At 48.2% G+C, this 16,905-nt stretch overlaps 1 protein-coding gene across 1 annotated transcript in view; it reads left to right on the forward strand.

The window, feature by feature from the left end:
* LOC130077182 (collagen alpha-1(XXV) chain) overlaps nucleotides 1-16,905 on the forward strand; it is a 295,172-nt gene that overhangs the window by 258,973 nt on the left and 19,294 nt on the right. The window contains exons 27-30 of the mRNA XM_056242326.1: nucleotides 5,514-5,567; nucleotides 5,731-5,784; nucleotides 5,930-5,956; nucleotides 6,133-6,186. Coding sequence (XP_056098301.1) covers nucleotides 5,514-5,567; nucleotides 5,731-5,784; nucleotides 5,930-5,956; nucleotides 6,133-6,186 — 189 coding nt within the window. The remainder of the gene's footprint in view (nucleotides 1-5,513; nucleotides 5,568-5,730; nucleotides 5,785-5,929; nucleotides 5,957-6,132; nucleotides 6,187-16,905) is intronic.

A 16,905-nucleotide genomic window follows, 5' to 3' on the forward strand; every position in this document is an offset into this window, starting at 1 on the left:
TGCCGTCTCACTGCATGTTATTGCCATCCTACGGGGTGCTCAATGACATGCACGAGGGTAGGGCTGATTCAGGGCTCATCTAAGAGACTGCCTGCCGCCACCGACCTCGCTCTACGAGTGACGAAGGTGACCGCACGCTCCCTGGGTCAGGTGATGTCCACTTGTGTGGTCAGACATTTCTGGGTTAACCTGGTTGATATGCGCGAGGCTGAGCGAACCCGCTTCCTCAACTCCCCCATATCCCAGGCTGGCCCTTCGGCGGCGCGGCCGAGGACTCTGCCTAACAGTTCTCGGCCGCCCAGAAGCAGACTGAGGCTACTAAACACGTTCTGACCCCGCGGCCAGCTGCTGCCGCCGGCTCAGACGCCTCAGTCAGCTTGCCGCCGAACGCGCCCTCCTGCGACTTTCGCCCCCTCCCGCCCGGCCCCAGCAGCTCCGGGCCGCGCCGTGGAGGTGGTCGCAGGAAAGCGCCCCAGCCCGTACCAGCCCCGCAGCCTGCCAAATGCCGGGCAAAGCGGCGCTCCCGTTACGGGCAGCTCAGAGATGGGTTGCAGTTCTCCAGGAGGTGGTTGCAGGGCCACTCCTTTCCCCGGTGGAGGGCCGGGGGAGAACCTCTTTTTCCAGAGAGCTGACTTCCCATCTCTAAGCACACAGAGTTCTCGGACGACACGGTGCGCCGCCCCCGGGCCGTGCACCCCTCGTCCTCCTCTGTCCCAGAGCCGGATGACAGTGCGCGCCGTCCCCGGACCGTGCCGCTCTCATCCTCCTCTGTCGCCAGACCCCTGGCAGAGTAGACCCCCGTGGAACGTTCGTCCTTCCCTGGTCTCCTCTGTCAGGACGCGGTCTATGACTGTACCCCCACACCAGGCCGCTATGCCGTCCACGTCTGGGTCAGCCATACCGCCTCGCTGCTCCACCGACGGGAAGTCTGTGGTTCGCGTGACCCCGCTGGTACAGTCCTTGGGAGCCTGGCTAGAGCTTCCCAACCTGTCCCGCTGGGTCGCACGATCGATCAGGCTCGGCTACGCGATTCAGTTCGCGCGGTCTCCTCCCCGCTTCAGGGGAGTCCGCTCCACTATGGTCGGTGGCAATGCCCCTATCATGAGAGCGGAGGTTGCTACCCTGCTGGCGAAGGGTGCGATCGAAACTGTCCCTCCAGCCGAAATGAGGACCGGCTTCTACAGCCCGTACTTCATTGTCCCGAAGAAAACCGGTGGGTTACGGCCAATCCTGGACCTGCGCGTTCTGAACCGCTCCCTTTACAGGCTGCCGTTCAAGATGCTCACCGCCAAACGCGTTGTCGAATGTGTGCGGCACCAGGATTGGTTTGCAGCGATCGACCTGAAGGACGCCTACTTTCATGTCTCCATCCTCCCTCGACACAGACCGTTCCTGCGGTTTGCTTTCGAGGGGCAGGCATATCAGTACGCGGTTCTCCCATTCGGGCTAGCCCTGTCTCCTCGCGTCTTCACGAAGGTAGTCGAGGCAGCCCTTGTTCCCCTCCGGGAACACGGGGTTCGCATTCTGAATTACCTCGACGACTGGCTATTCTAGCTCACTCTCGAGATCAGCTTTGCGAACACAGGGACTTGGTGCTCCGCCATGTAGCCCGTCTGGGCCTTCGGGTCAACTGGGAGAAGAGCAAACTTTGCCCCTGCAGAGGATCTCTTTTCTCGGTATGGAGATTGACTCGGTCGCCATGTCCGCGCAGCTTACGAGTGAGCGCCCGCAGTCACTGCTGACTTGCCTGAAACAGTTCGAGGGCAAGAGTGCGGTTCCACTGAAACTTTTTCAGAGGCTCCTGGGGCATATGGCATCTGTAGCCGCGGCAACGCCGCTCGGATTGCTTCATATGAGACCGCTTCAGCTCTGGCTTCGCGACCGAGTCCCGAGGTGGGCATGGCAACACGGCACCCTCCGAGTACCAGTTACTCCGACCTGCCGTCAGACCTTCACCCCGTGGTCGAACCTCAGTTTTCTACGGGCCGGAGTGCCCCTGGAACGAGCTTCCCGGCATATTGTTGTAACGACAGATGCCTCTACCACGGGCTGGGGTGCCATGTGCAATGGACGTGCTGCCGCGGGCTCCTGGACAGGACCCCACCGCCTATGGCACGTCAATTGCTTCGAGTTGCTGGCTGTACCGCTCGCCCTGCGCCGCTTCCGAGCCGTGCTCAGGGACCAGCATGTACTAGTCCGTTCAGACAATACCGCGACCGTAGCGTACATCATCCGTCAAGGTGGTCTGCGCTCCCGCCGTATGTCGCAACTCGCCCGCCACCTCCTCTTATGGAGTCAGAAGCATCTGAGGTCGCTTCGTGCCATTTATATCCCGGAGCCCTGAACTGGGCAGCCGACGAGACGGCTTCAGCCCCTCCCGGGAGATTGGCGACTCCATCCCCAGTCGGTTCAGCTGATTTGGGACCAGTTCGGGGACGCACAGATAGATCTGTTTGCCTCTCACGACTCGACCCATTGCGCCCTGTATTATTCCCTGACCGAGGGCACGCTCGGCACGGATGCACTGGCGCACAGCTGGCCGCAGGGCCGCAAATATGCGTTACCCCCAGTGAGCCTTCTTGCGCAATTCCTGCGCAAAGGTCAGGGAGGACGAGGAGCAGGTCACCTTGGTAGCGCCGTACTGGCCCACCCGGACCTGGTTCTCCGAACTTGTACTCCTCGCGACAGCACCTCCTTGGCCCATACCTCTGAGGAAGGACCTACTTTCTCAGGGACGGGGCACCCTATGGCACCCTCGTCCCGATCTTTGGAACCTCCATGTGTGGCTCCTGGACGGGACGAGGCAGGTTTGAGTACCCTACCACCAGCAGTGGTGGCTACCATCACTTCCGCTAGAGCGTCGTCCACGAGACACGTCTACGCGTTGAAGTGGAACCTCTTCGTCAACTGGTGCTCTTCTCACCGAGAAGACCCCCGGAGATGTTCGATCAACGTCGTGCTTTCCTTCCTTCAAGAGGGGTTGGAGCGAAGGCTGTCTCCCTCCACCCTCAAGGTCTATGTCGCCGCTATTGCCGCACAGCATGATCTTATAGAAGGTAAGTCGGTGGGGAAGCATGACCTGATCGTCAGGTTCCTGAGAGGAGCGAGGAGACTGAATCCTCCTCGCCCTCCTCTCGTACCCTCTTGGGACCTCGCAGTGGTCTTAACCGCCCTGCGTAGTGCTCCCTTTGAGCCTTTACAGTCAGTCGAGCTTAACTTCCTGTCAATGAAGACGGCGCTTCTGACTGCATTGGCCTCCATCAAGAGGGTAGGGGACCTGCACGCATTCTCCGTTGACGAAGCGTGCCTGGAATTCGGGCCGGCGTACTCTCACGTGATCCTGAGACCCCGGCCTGGATATGTGCCCAAGGTTCCTACCACTCCCTTCCGGGACCAGGTGGTGAACCTGCAAGCGCTGCCCCCGGAGGAGGCAGACCCAGCCTTGGCACTGCTCTGTCCAGTACGTGCTCTTCGCATCTATGTAGACAGAACGCAGTGTTTCAGGACCTCAGACCAGCTCTTTGTCTGTTATGGTGGGAAGCTGAAGGGAAAGGCTCTCTCTCCAAGCAAAGGTTGTCTCACTGGATAGTGGACGCCATTGCTTTGGCATACCAGCAGCAAGGTCGACCGTGCCCCCTTGGTGTGACTGCCCACTCCACCCGGAGTGTGGCATCCTCTTGGGCTCTAGCGCATGGCGCCTCGCTAACAGACATCTGCAGAGCTGCAGGCTGGGCGACACCTAACACATTCGCCAGATTCTACAATCTCCGAGTGGAGCCTGTGTCCTCTCATGTACTCGCTTCAACCAGCTAGTACCGGACCCGCTCAGGTGTCTTCGCTTGCTCGCCATTCCACTCTACGGACTGGATACGTGCGATATTCTCCTCAGGTGAGCTTCTCCGAAAGCCCTGAGTTCCTCCAGCACTCCTGACGTCGGCGCCAGTGTCTCTTGCCTGCGCGTCGGCTAGGTGCCTCCCGTGTGCATGGTACCTCCCGGAGCTACCCCCACATGTGTATTCCCACTGTAAGCCTCTCTGAGCATGTGTCTTTCCCTTGGCAAGCCACCTTGCCACCCCTGGGGTTGAAATATTCCACCTGCGGCTGGATACCCCAGTGATTCCCCATATGCATCCCTCGGGTCATATGTGTATTTCTAAGTCCCCCCCTCTGGGTTGGCAGTAATTGCATACTTCCCTAAGACCTGGGATATGCTCCCCAGTGTACCTTGGTATTCCTGTGTTAAATAGGAGTCCTTCGTCCGTGCTAGGCTCACGACAGGGATCTCAGATTTACGCAGGGCACTGGAAGACAGCTGGGAAGGTGGCGTGATTAGACTGGTATCCCCATTCGTCGTCATCCGACGGAACTCGGAGTGACAACGAAAGGGAACGTCTCGGTTACGGATGTAACCCTCGTTCCCTGAGTAGGGAACGGAGACGTTCCGTCTGCCTGCCACTTCCGCTGTACCGCTGGAACAGCCGAGTTCAGTCTTGGCTCCTCAGCGAAGAAACATATCTGCATATTGCCGGCTTTCTCCTTTTATCCCCACGAGGTGGGGCGGAGTTGCGCCATGCAAATTCCGCAGACCCATGGCATTTGTTTGCCATTGGCTCGTTTTGTATACTCGAAGTCAAGTCAAGTCAAGTCAAGTCACATTTATTTATATAGCGCTTTTCACAATACAGATTGCATCAAAGCAGCTTCACAGTGATAACATGAAAGTAGTACAACACAGTTCAATAATATTGTTGAATATTAAATATCCCCAACTAAGCAAGCCAAAAGCAAGGCGACAGTGGCAAGGAACCAAAACTCCATCAGATTGGATGGAGAAAAAAACCTTGGGAGAACCCAGGCTAGTCAGGGGCCAGTTCTCCTCTGGCTAACAATCATAGGGTTTTAAAGAAGCTTTACAGTAAGTCCATATCAGAGAGTACCTGGAAAAAATACAGTCGATAGGCGATAGGCTTTCTAAGCGAAAGTCGATAGGCTTTCTAAGCGAAACCCCCATTCGTCGTCATCCGACGGAACGTCTCCGTTCCCTACTCAGGGAACGAGGGTTACATCCGTAACCGAGACGTTTTCAGTGCACTTTTGTAAAAAAAAAATACTGTATAAATGCATAGATATGTACCCTGTAATTTAAAAAAAAAAAACTATATGTATTAATACACTATTATTACAAAAAGGTATGCAGTGTATGTTCTCGCTAAACTGCTCTCAAATGTAAGATTGTTGTATCATAATAGTAGAATAAGTACCACTTAGTTCTAAAATACTTAGAGTATAAATAATTTGTTAATTCTCCTGGTTGTTACCCCTTTATTCCCAAAACTTTACATATTGTTCCCTAATACTTACATGTAAGTACTTTATAGGTACACTATAATTACCGAAAGTTACACTGTAAATTTGTTTTAATTACGCAGTACTTTGCAGGCTGTTATCTAAAGCGTTACCCAAGTTTTTTTATAAAACCAGATTCAAAACCTCATACACTTTCTTATTTATAGGGTATGGATGGACCAATCGGGGCTCCTGGTCCAGCAGGTCCGAAGGGAGATGGAGTAAGTTATTTTATTTTGTTTTATTAAGGTTTTTATGTTTGTTGCTGTTTTTGTTGATGTCTTAGCTGGATAATTGTGTGCAATTACAAAAATAAGGATAGAAACTATGTATGAATACTATACAACATATTGTTTATATAAAAGGTGTTGTTCAATGTCACAGGGTGAGAAGGGTGATGTTGGTGATCCTGGAGCCAGAGGGCCATATGGGTTACCTGTAAGTACTCAAAGAATTTTTAATGTTTAATTAAAAAAACATTGATAATTATTTGGCAATTCAATAATGATCACATTATTCACTATTCTTGTTCCAGAGAATATTATTCATTTTTTGTTTCTTTTTCTTCCTTGTTTTTTTGAAGGGAGCTGCTGGAACACCTGGAGTGGATGTGAGTTATCGATCTTAATGTTCTGCTTGTGTGTTGACTCTTGTCGTTTGTTTTCTGGGTCACTTCCTGCAACTGTTGTGCCCTCTAGTAGCTCTAAACAAATTCAGTGAAGTTCTTTACCCCTGAACCGATGAGCCTCCAAGCATTTGTAATTACTTGAAGTTGTATTTTTGCAGGGGTTACCAGGCTTAAAGGGAGACAAGGGCGATGTGGGGGAAAGAGGAGAAAAGGTGATTGTGACATAGATGTTCTGAAACAGAGAATGAACCTTTCGCTCTCTTATTGATTAGATCTGATGTCAATGGACATTTACAAAGTAGCTCAGGCAAAGAGGCCTTCATATAGACATAATGTGGGCCATGGAGTTGCAGATCAGTGTTAAGATCTTAGATTTAATTTTCTGGTACAAAAGGAACATAGCAATATTTATAGATGCAGGAAAAAGTATATGAACTCTTTGACTTTCTGCATAAATTATCATTAATTACATAATTGAATCTGATCTTCAGCTAAGCCAAAACAAAAGACAAACATACATGTAAAAAAAAAAAGAAATTACATTTAAGGGTGCACACACTTTTCCCTCCCTACAAGAATGTTTACTTTCCCTTCCTACGTGAATGTTTATTTGGGGTGTGTAACGGTACACGCATTTGTAACGAAAATATTTGTTACAAGTCTTTCGGTTCGGTATGCATGTTTACAGATAGAATACAGTGTTGTTTTAACCACACCATGTGCGGAACGTAATTTCAAACCCCTAGGATGGGGCAATATAATTTATATCAATATCTGAAAAATAACGAAGGACAGAGTGAGCTGCTTCCGGATGGTCCATGTACCTTCGGTTAAATTGTTTTCTCGTTTTTGTCTTTAAAATGAAAAAATTATAATAATAATAATTAATTTATGACATAATCGCCCTTTCTCATGAATATAAACTAATCTCATGTTGTTTTTTCACACTTTGTTCTAATTCGCCAAATAGAAACACAATAAAACCAAAATGGATAAACAGCTAGAATATTCTATCCCTACATGGGAGCAGGAATGAAACAGGCCTTTCCACTGATTGGTCAACCAAACATCAAAACATGCCGTTTTCCTCAGTTTTGCGCAACAGAAGAATAGTCTTCCGCTGCTACAGTTGTATGGATTATTAAAGCACTTATTGCAAACTACATTTAATCTCTTTCAGAGACAACAAAACTAAAGAATGGCTACCGCACTGCACCTAGACAGGGCTTTCTTCTGTGTAGACATGTGGCTAATTACGTGTGCCAGAGAAATAGGTTATTACATGTGTTTATTTTAGAAATATGAAATATGAAACTCACCTATGTTCCTCGACAGTTTTCAGCATTTGGCCCCGCCCTACATTCCCAACATATCAAAAATCGAGCAAGTGGTACTCACTACAGAGTCAAATGACGACCAGCTCCTCCTCTAAGGAGCTCCAAAGGGGTGGGATTAGTCCAGCTCCTCCTCTCTGGAACTCCAAGGGGGTGGAAGCATAGAGTTGTGGGTAGGGTTAGGGTGTGATTGGATATTCTAGCTCCACCCATTAGACCCAAATTACACTCACTCCTCCTCGCTGGAGCTCTAGCAAGGAGGAGCTACCTGTAAGCTCCACCCATTTGTTCTGCAGTGAGCAGTTTCTCAAATCGAGCTCTTCCCGTCCGATGAAGAATCTTTCGTCCTTGAGAAATCTTTACCGAAAACCTCTGGCGTTATCTCGCGGGCGTCAGGCCAAACGAATGGATCCCAGAACGCCGAGGCCTACCTTCGCAACCGCGGGCAAACATCTGCGATCTCCTTCCGCGTCTTTCTCTATTCCAATCATTCGTACCATAGAGAAATGGACAATAAGGCCAGTCAAGCACCAAGCTCGCGTCTTGGCCTTCCTCTTCCCGCGAAGGAACGGGCCTTCCTTCAGCGTCAGGCCACCACAGCAGGCCTTCAGTAAGCCAGGGCCGTGGTCCAGCTCACACTCTCAACCCCATCGGCTCAACCCTGCAAGTCCACAGCTCAAATCGTTTTCGTTCAAATAAATGTAATATGTATCTGATTTAGAACTAACAGAAATCGGCAAGTAATGTAACAACCCATAGACAGATAACTGGTGAAAATAAACTGTTATGTTGAGGGTTCCTATGCAGTTTTGAAAAATATGGAATTTTTATTTGAGTAATTTCCAGGTTGGGATAAGTATGGAAAAGGTGTGTTTTTATGGCAAAAGTTTAGTGATTGTCGAACACAATTGAATAAATTCAAGGTGCACATTTTTATGCAAAGCTCTTTGTCTTTTATCATAAGTGATTCTCTTGTGAACTTTACTAAATGAATGTGCGTGTGCCACTCAAACCAGAAACAGATAAAGGAACAAACGAGCATCTAAATCTGACTGTACTTTGCTGTTTGATGATCATCCAACATTAAACGATTACAGTATCAAACCGATGTGTCAGAGGTGAATATATGCAGGTTATAAAGCGTTTTAGGCTTCTCATCATGTAAGTGCATGTTATCACTTTGAGAAAACCAATGGAAAAACCAGAGAAAATAAGAATATTTACAAAAACGTTTAACAATCGATCTCTCAGCCCCGCACGGTTTCCACTGAGCTCGGGGTTCCAATCACCCAGAATAAAACCATCGGTCCAGCCGTGAACCGCTGTCTTTGCTCAGCCACTTAAACTTCAGATGCGCATAATCCTGCAAGGCCGCTCTTTCATCTCACATCTCCTCCTTGGGTCCGCCAGGCCCCACTTTTCTCTTCCCTCTGCTCAGCCACAAAACGCGTTTTTTCCCTGCGCCACACCCCATACAACAATGCCCGGCCCTCTCAACGAATGCCTTCCCTTTAGCGTAAGGTTGCATCCGCTCATGGAGCAAGCTCAGTCGTCTCAGCCATTTCATTCTGCCGTCTCTCACCCTCCCCATTGTCTGTGGCCTGCAGCTCCTAGTGCAAGGCTGCCTCCGCTAGAGACGCAGGCCCAGATAACACTTCCTTCTCCTCCCGCTGCCTCGAACCTTTTTCCCTACCAGTGGCCCTACAGCTCCTTCAGCAGACCCTAGCGTGAGGATGCCCTCAACTAGCGGCTCAGGCCAAGTCATCAGTCTTTTTTGTCCTTGGCCTACAGCTCCAACCATTGACCCTAGCGAGAGCCTGCCTCCGCTAGTGGCGCAGGCCCAGATGACCTATTTTCCACCCCAACCTTCCTCTTCCTTTACCTTCCCCTTTACAACCCAAGCCCCAGGGGCCAACCCAAGCATGAGGCTGTCTCCGCAAACAATTTTTGCCCCGGGGCTTCCCCCTTCTCCTGCCCAGAAAATCTAGATCAGTGGTTCTCAACCTTGGTCCCACTGCTCTGCACATTTTATAGGTCTCCTTTATCTGACACACCCACTTCAATTAATAAAGCTCTTTCCTAATGAGCTGATGATCTGAATCAGGTGTCTTAAATGAGGGAGACATACAAACTGTGCAGAGCTGTGGTTCCCCAGGACCAGGATTGAGAACCACTGATCTAGATAGATAATAGCTAGATAATCATTTTCCCTCTTCTCTGCAACACAGATGCCCATACCACTGAATCCTTATCAGCTAAATTCTAAATTCACTCAAACCTACAAGCTCACCATATCCGCCTCAATTAACACCATCAATCCGCTAAAATAGTGAAAATATTCTACTTCAGTGCCGCAGCAGTGTCTTCCCACCCGTTCCTGCAGGAGCCCACTCTGTTATTGCACTGCTGCAGAAGTGTTATTTCCTACGTTCCTGCAGGAGCTCTGTCTCTGGCTAACCTTGCCTTCAGGGCCACAGCAGTGTTATCTCCCCGCTCCCGCAGGAGCTCAGTTCCTCTGGCTAACCTGCTCCACTGCCGTAGCAGTCCCTTCTGCTCCCTTCTGCTTCCACAGGAGCTAATTTTCTCTTGCTAACCTTGCCTTCACTGCCGCAGCAGTGTTATATCCCTGCTCCCACAGGAGCTCAGTTCTCTAGCAAAATTTCCTCCACTGCCACAGCAGTGATGTCCCACAGGAGCTCAATTTCTCTGGCTAATTTTCTACACTGCCACAGCAGCGATGTCCCCTCTGCTCCCGCAGGAGTTTAGTTTCTCTAGGAAAATGTTCTCCACTCCGGCAGCAGTGATGTCCCCTCTGCTCCCGCAGGAGCTCTGTTTCTTTTGGCTAATTTTCTCCACTGCTGCAGCAGTGATGTCCCCTCTGCTCCCGCAGGAGCTCTGTTTCTTTTGGCTAATTTTCTCCACTGCTGCAGCAGTGATGTCCCCTCTACTCCCACAGGAGCTCTGTACGGTGGCCGAGAGAGCTCAACGAGCTGCAACTGAAGAAAACGCATGCAAATAGAAGAACACCCACAAATTAAAAAAAACATCTTCATCAGTTTCACAACACATGTGTGCTTCAAATACTCACAACACAACCAAATACAGAAACGCGCTGCAAAAGTTCACAACAAAACCAAATACAGAAACGCACTGCAAATAACACAGACTACAACGGAAATGTTTCCAGGGGACCCCAATAAGTGACAGGTTGTACCTGTAAATGTTCAAATTTAAGTATCTGGAAAATTATTTACATTTCGCCTAAAGGATTATGCTGACAGCAAGTGAGGGGATTAAAATGTAACTGCAATAATTCTAACCGAATTCTAAAATATTATGCTAACATATTTTGCATCCAAATGTGTAAAGCACTTCAAATCTCTTTCCCCGATTACAGCAGCATTATAAACTGCAGTGTATATTGCTGCTGTTTGCAGCAATATTTACAGACATTTTTTAATTTAAAGACAAATTCAACAAAGCTTGTTCAGTAAACCATTTCTAAACAAACAAACAAATAAAAAAATATATATTTTTGTCCCCTGCTGTACCTAAATTGTAGCGAAACGGGAGTTATGTATCGAACCATCATTTTTGTGTACAGTTACACCCCTAATGTTTACGCAGTGTTTTTATAAAGGTAAAATGATATGTGCTTATTTCAGTAAACTGTTTGTCTATAGGGTATATTTCGAACGTTGCATGAAAAAAATGGAACACTGGTTTCATCGCATCCGCTTGTCAGAGAAAGTGTTAATAGCAGTATGAGCTGACACCGATATCTATGGATTTTTAAGGTAATCAGCTAACCACCCTAATTCACTTTGTTATTGACATTTTATTCTATTTAAATATCTAAACTTTAGTGTGAAGAAGGAAAATTAAAAAACGTATCGGTTACCTAACGTAACCTCGGTTCTCTCTAGAAGAGGGAACGAGTATTGTGTAAGTTAGCTTACGCTACGGGAAAGATTCATCTTTTCGAGATATTGAAGCCAAAAAATTATCCTTAATTTTGTATTCATTGTCAACGCAGTGCAGCAGCTAGCAGACCTAGAGCAGGCTGTCTAGTGTGCTCATTGGCTGCCCTGCGGCAACTGCAGCAGCCTACCACTGAGCCCGGCGTGACGTCACGTCCAATGAAGGGCGCTCGCGCCCTCATCGTGTCTTAGCCCGCCAGAATGGGCGTGGCTTAGCGTATATAAGCGGGGCTCGGAAGCTGTCTCCCTGGTTTTCATCGACTAAAGCGAAAGTCGCTCGTGGCGCGAGCACGGCAGGTTACGCAATACTCATTCCCTCTTCTAGAGAGAACCGAGGTTACGTTAGGTAACCGATACGTTCTCTTACGAGAGGTTCTCTCGTATTGCGTAAGTTAGCTTACGCTACGGGACACCTTTGTCAACGCCGTGCGCGCCAAACATCCACTTCATGAGTACCAGGGAATCCCGGGGATCCCAGATAAGCGGGGAATAAGGGGGCTAGCAACACGGGCTGGCACAAGTACATAAGCACTCATAGGGAATACAAACGTCGCCGGTCCGTATAAGCATATAGCATATTAACCCAATATAGTGCAGCTCAACCAGGAGAGCTAAGTCACGTGAGAGTAGCCTGCGCACGATCAGATCTGGACAGAACGTACATCTCTCTTATACTGACAGAAGTTTAGCCTGCAGGGCGGGAACTTCCAGGTTGTAGAACCTAACAAAGGTGGAAGGGGAGGCCCAACCTGCCGCCACACATATGTCATGAATTGAAATTCCGCTGGACCATGCCCATGACGAGGCCATGCCGTTAGTGGAATGAGCCCTGACGCCCAAAGGGCATCGCAGACCTTTTGACGCATAAGCAGCTGCGATAGCGTCCACTATCCATCTGGACAGGCTTTGTTTCGAGGCGCCGAGACCTTTGGTGCGCCCACCAAACGAAACGAAAAGCTGCTCCGAGCGCCTGAAAGGGGCGGAGCGCGTAATGTAAGCCCTCAGCGCCCTGACTGGGCAGAGGAGATTAACATCGCTCTCGCTATCGGATGCTGGCAGAGCCGATAGAGAAATGACTTGCACTCTGAACGGAGTGCCAATCACTTTAGGGACATAGCCATGTCTAGGTTTGAGGATGACTTCACGCAGTGCTGACAGACAGCACGTGTAAGTCCCCCACACGTTTGACTGATGATAGAGCAGTCAGAAAAACGGTTTGAGTGATAGGTACTTTAGATCCACGGAATCTATTGGTTCAAAGGGATAAGCTTTCAGGGCCTCGAGGACCAAAGAAAGATCCCACATAGGAACCGACGGGGGGAGGGGGATTCATCCTCCTGGCTCCTCTAAAGAAGCGGATGACAAGCTCGTTCCTTCCTAGTGATCGGCCGCCCGTCGACTCTGCGAACGCTGCAACGGCCGCCACATAGACCTTTAAGGGGGACCTCCCCTTATCCAACAGCTCTTGAAGGAAACTAAGCAACACGTTCGTGGGTCCAGATGTCGGTCCACCATTTGGAGAACACAGACCATTTAGACGCGTAAAGCTTTCTAGTAGAGGGAGCTCTAGACTGCGTAATCGTGTTCATCACTCCTTCTGGCAGGACAACGGGTATCCGTTGATCAACCATGCGTGCAGAGACCAGCGCTCTGGATGGGGATGCCAGATCGAGCCGCGAGCTTGAGAGAGGAGATCTGTCCTCGCCGGAATCGGCCACGGGGCTGTTTGTGACAGCCGCGTCAGCTCCGGGAACCAAGTTTGGTTCTCCCATCGCGGGGCTATAAGGAGCACCGAGTGGCGCGTTTCCCTGATTCTCTTGATTACCTGTGGCAACAGTGAGACCAGAGGGAAAGCATACAGCGGGCGGCTGGGCCAGATTTGGGCCAGCACGTCCTCATTCTTCGAAAAGAACATTGGGCAGTAAGCGTTGTCTTTTGACGCAAAGAGGTCGACTTCCGCTTTGCCGAAAAGGCGCCATAGCGACTGGACTGTTTGGGGATGCAGGGACCATTCCCCCGGGGGAATATTGTCCCTGGACAGCTTGTCTGGGCCGTCGTTCAGGTGGCCTGGCACATGCGCAGCTCTCAGCGAGCGCAGATGGTGCTGAGACCAAACGAGGAGGCGTTCTGTTAGATCGCAGAGGTTCCTGGATCTGACACCGCCTTGACGGTTCACGTAGGACACCACAGACATGTTGTCCGAACGGACTAGAACATGGTGGTCCTGTATGAACGGGAGGAAGCGCTTCAGCACGTTCTCGACCGCTATCATTTCCAGACAGTTTATGTGAAGGAGCTTCTCTTGGTCTGACCACAGGCCAAAGACCGGTCTGCCCTCGAAGAGAGCACCCCAACCTGAGTTGGACGCATCTGTCGAGATGACCTGTCCTAAGCTGGCTGTTCGCTCCTCAGACGGCGGCGGCGGCTTCTCTCAGAATCCAACGATGCGAAGAGCTTCGCTGAAGAGATGAAAATCAGGGAGACAGCCTCCGAGCCCCGCTTATATACGCTAAGCCACGTCCATTCTGGCGGGCTAAGACGCGATGAGGGCGCGAGCGCCCTTCATTGGACGTGACGTCACGCCGGGCTCAGTGGTAGGCTGCTGCAGTTGCCGCAGGGCAGCCAATGAGCACGCTAGACAGCCTGCTCTAGGTTTGCTAGCTGCTGCACTGCGTTGACAATGAATACAAAATTAAGGATAATTTTTTGGCTTCAATATCTCGAAAAGATTAATCTTTCCCGTAGCGTAAGCTAACTTACACAACATGAGAGAACCTCTCGTAAGAGAACTTTTAGATACCAATCTCCATATGTGAGGGACATTGGTTATGCTCATCTTTGCTCGCTCCTTTTAAGTTATCTTGAGTAAAACAGCAATTTTTTTCACGTAGCACATACAAAAGACCGGAAGCAATATGATCTGTTTTACAGAATACAGAAGTTAAGTTGCGCATAACCCCTATTGTTGTGGCTCACATCAGCTCAAAATTGCCAAATTATGTCAAAGTTCAGGTAAAGCCAAGGGGTTCACATACTTTTTCCTGCAGCTGTATTTGTTTAAGTATTTGTATGTCATCATTCAGTTTCATTACTATCATGACATTTTACCATCCCATAATCATAAAAGCCAAAAAAGTAATTCTTTGTTTAACAATTTATTGACAAGTGAAGATATTTATTATACTCCAGCAAGAAATACAGCGTAAGTCCATTGACAACAGGCTCTTGCTTTTGAAATGGCTCTGTATTCTGGCTTCTTCTCTTGCATGATTCATGATTTCACCTGCCTGTTTCATAGACTGAGACTGTCATAGACATTAAGTTCAGTCTTTAATGTCAAGGAATGTGTCAATGCAATATTGTATGTAATAAGCAGGAAATCCAGTCCCCATTTTAGTTTTTAAAATGTCTAAATGTCTAAGATGCTGTATGTCTAAATGTACCATTATTTAATTAAATATATAAATAGGTCATATAAAGAGTCTTCGATTACATTTAGTTATACAATATCAGTTTTATACTGTAGATGATATTAGCATGTCACTTAGAAATTTACAGTAGGCACAGTAGAAATTTACAGTAGCCTTGACACATTTCTGCTTTGAAGTGTTATGTTTTTTTTTTTCACTCATGCAAGGTTCTGTGAAATCAAATAAGACTGCATTGACCTCAATGCTAAGTTTACTTACAAGCCTTTATAAATATCATAACCTTCATAATATAATAAATAAGGTTCCTTTTTATAGGTTCACTCAATGCTGCGCCAGAAGCCCATCTGAAGCCCATATAGAAATAATTGAGGCACTGCGTCACCAGTTCTCCATAAGGCACCATTACTCCTCATAATTCAAATTCTTCAGGAAGCAATTTATCTAGTATGTAATAAAAGTTTTCGTTTTCTCTTTGCGTTTTCGTGCTTCAGCGACCAACTCGAGTGGATCTCGTTTCCTCGTGGTGAAACACAATGTCAATTAGGAAGTATGTACCGCCATGTCCCCATGAGCAAGGATACATGTGGTAAGCGTGTGAAATGGAGAATGAGCAGACTTTCTATCTCTCTCTCTCTTTCTCTCTCTCTCTCTCTTTCTCTCTCTCTCTCTTTCTCTCTCTCTCTCTCTCTCTCTCACCTGATCGTGTCAACCATATTTCTCTGGTTGAATTCACTCATGATGAGCTGAGAGCTGCCTATCTCTTACCATCTTCAGCTCCTTCATAGACGTTGCGGCCTACCTTGTGCCACATCTTGGATTTGCATTGACTGAGCTACACTATGCAGAAGTGCAGTTTCAGGATGCTTAAGCAGAAGCATTGCAGCTCCAGGGCATCCGTATGCTGAACTACCTCAACGACTTGCTGATTCTAGTGCAGTCGGAGGATTTGGTATGTCAGCATTGAGACTGGCCTCAATCATTTGTGAGGTGTGGGCTTGAGGATGAATCCCCGGAAGAGTGTTCTACTGCCGTTTCTGCTGTGTTTCTTGGGGTAGTATTTGACTCTTACTTAATGCAGGTGCAGCTGTGTTCTGCTTGTGTTCTATTGTTTTGCACCTGTCTGAATGATTCCAGAATGGAGTGGGACATCAGTGTTTGATTCACAGACTCTTGATTTTCACAGCAGCTGCTTCACTGGGCCTGTTTCAATGGTGGGTCAAAACTCAGGGAGACTATTGTGGAGTCTGGAAAGGCAAACGAGGCAGATTAATTGCATGCAGATGTTGGCGGTTTTTCTAGCTTTAAGCTATTTTCTTTAAGACATTGCATCAGCTACTTACAGCGTCGAGTCGACCTATGAAAGGGAACATCTCAGTTGCATTCTATTTCGTTCCTGCTTGCTTCCATCATCAAAATCTAAGGAGTGATTGCGCAGCACTTCCTCATGAAGCGCTGGTGATGCAGTGCCTTGAGGAGTGGCATCATCAGCCAATTAATCGGCTTATTTCTTTATGGGCTTCAGACAGTTGACACCTGGGGGGTATTCCCATATCACCAGCTACTGATGCAGCATCTCATTCCTTATTCAGGGAATCAGGGTTGCATATGTAACCGAGACGTTTTGTTTTGACGTCCAAGCACTGAAGGTGCCGAAACCCTATTGTATTCTTACTGATTTTCTTATCATTTTTATTAGGGGTCCAAGCACATACCTTTTCAAATTCGTCCCAGAACGTTCATCCAATTTTCACAAAAATTGACTAGGATAATCTGCAGGTCATGCTGGAAAAAGTTATCAAAGCCAAACTGTTCTTGAATTATGCGCCAACAAATTTGACGAAGAGCACTCAAAATGGATGCGAGGCTGATTCTCTGCAATGCTTTTAGCGTATTGAGACTAATCTTGGTATATGTCATGACAAACATGACCTGAGGCTACTTGTATCATTGTGGCACAGCGCCACCTACTAGAAAATGGCTATTTTGGCTTATAACTTCTGAAAGTCTTGCCCAAAATGTATGAAACTCTCCTTTGTTTCAGTCCAACATATCTTTTCGAATGATAAATGCTATATTTTACGAACGCATTAGTGTACCGTTACGGAACTCGGTATGTGTCATCGGCACTATGCCCGGAAGGAACTAGAAAACAAGAATGCCACTTTGCAATAAAAAAAAAACCTGCT

The sequence above is a fragment of the Rhinichthys klamathensis genome, unplaced genomic scaffold (genome assembly GCF_029890125.1).
Source record: "Rhinichthys klamathensis goyatoka isolate OS25496 unplaced genomic scaffold, OSU_Roscu_1.1 h1tg000722l_1, whole genome shotgun sequence".
Taxonomy (NCBI): Eukaryota; Metazoa; Chordata; class Actinopteri; order Cypriniformes; family Leuciscidae; genus Rhinichthys; species Rhinichthys klamathensis.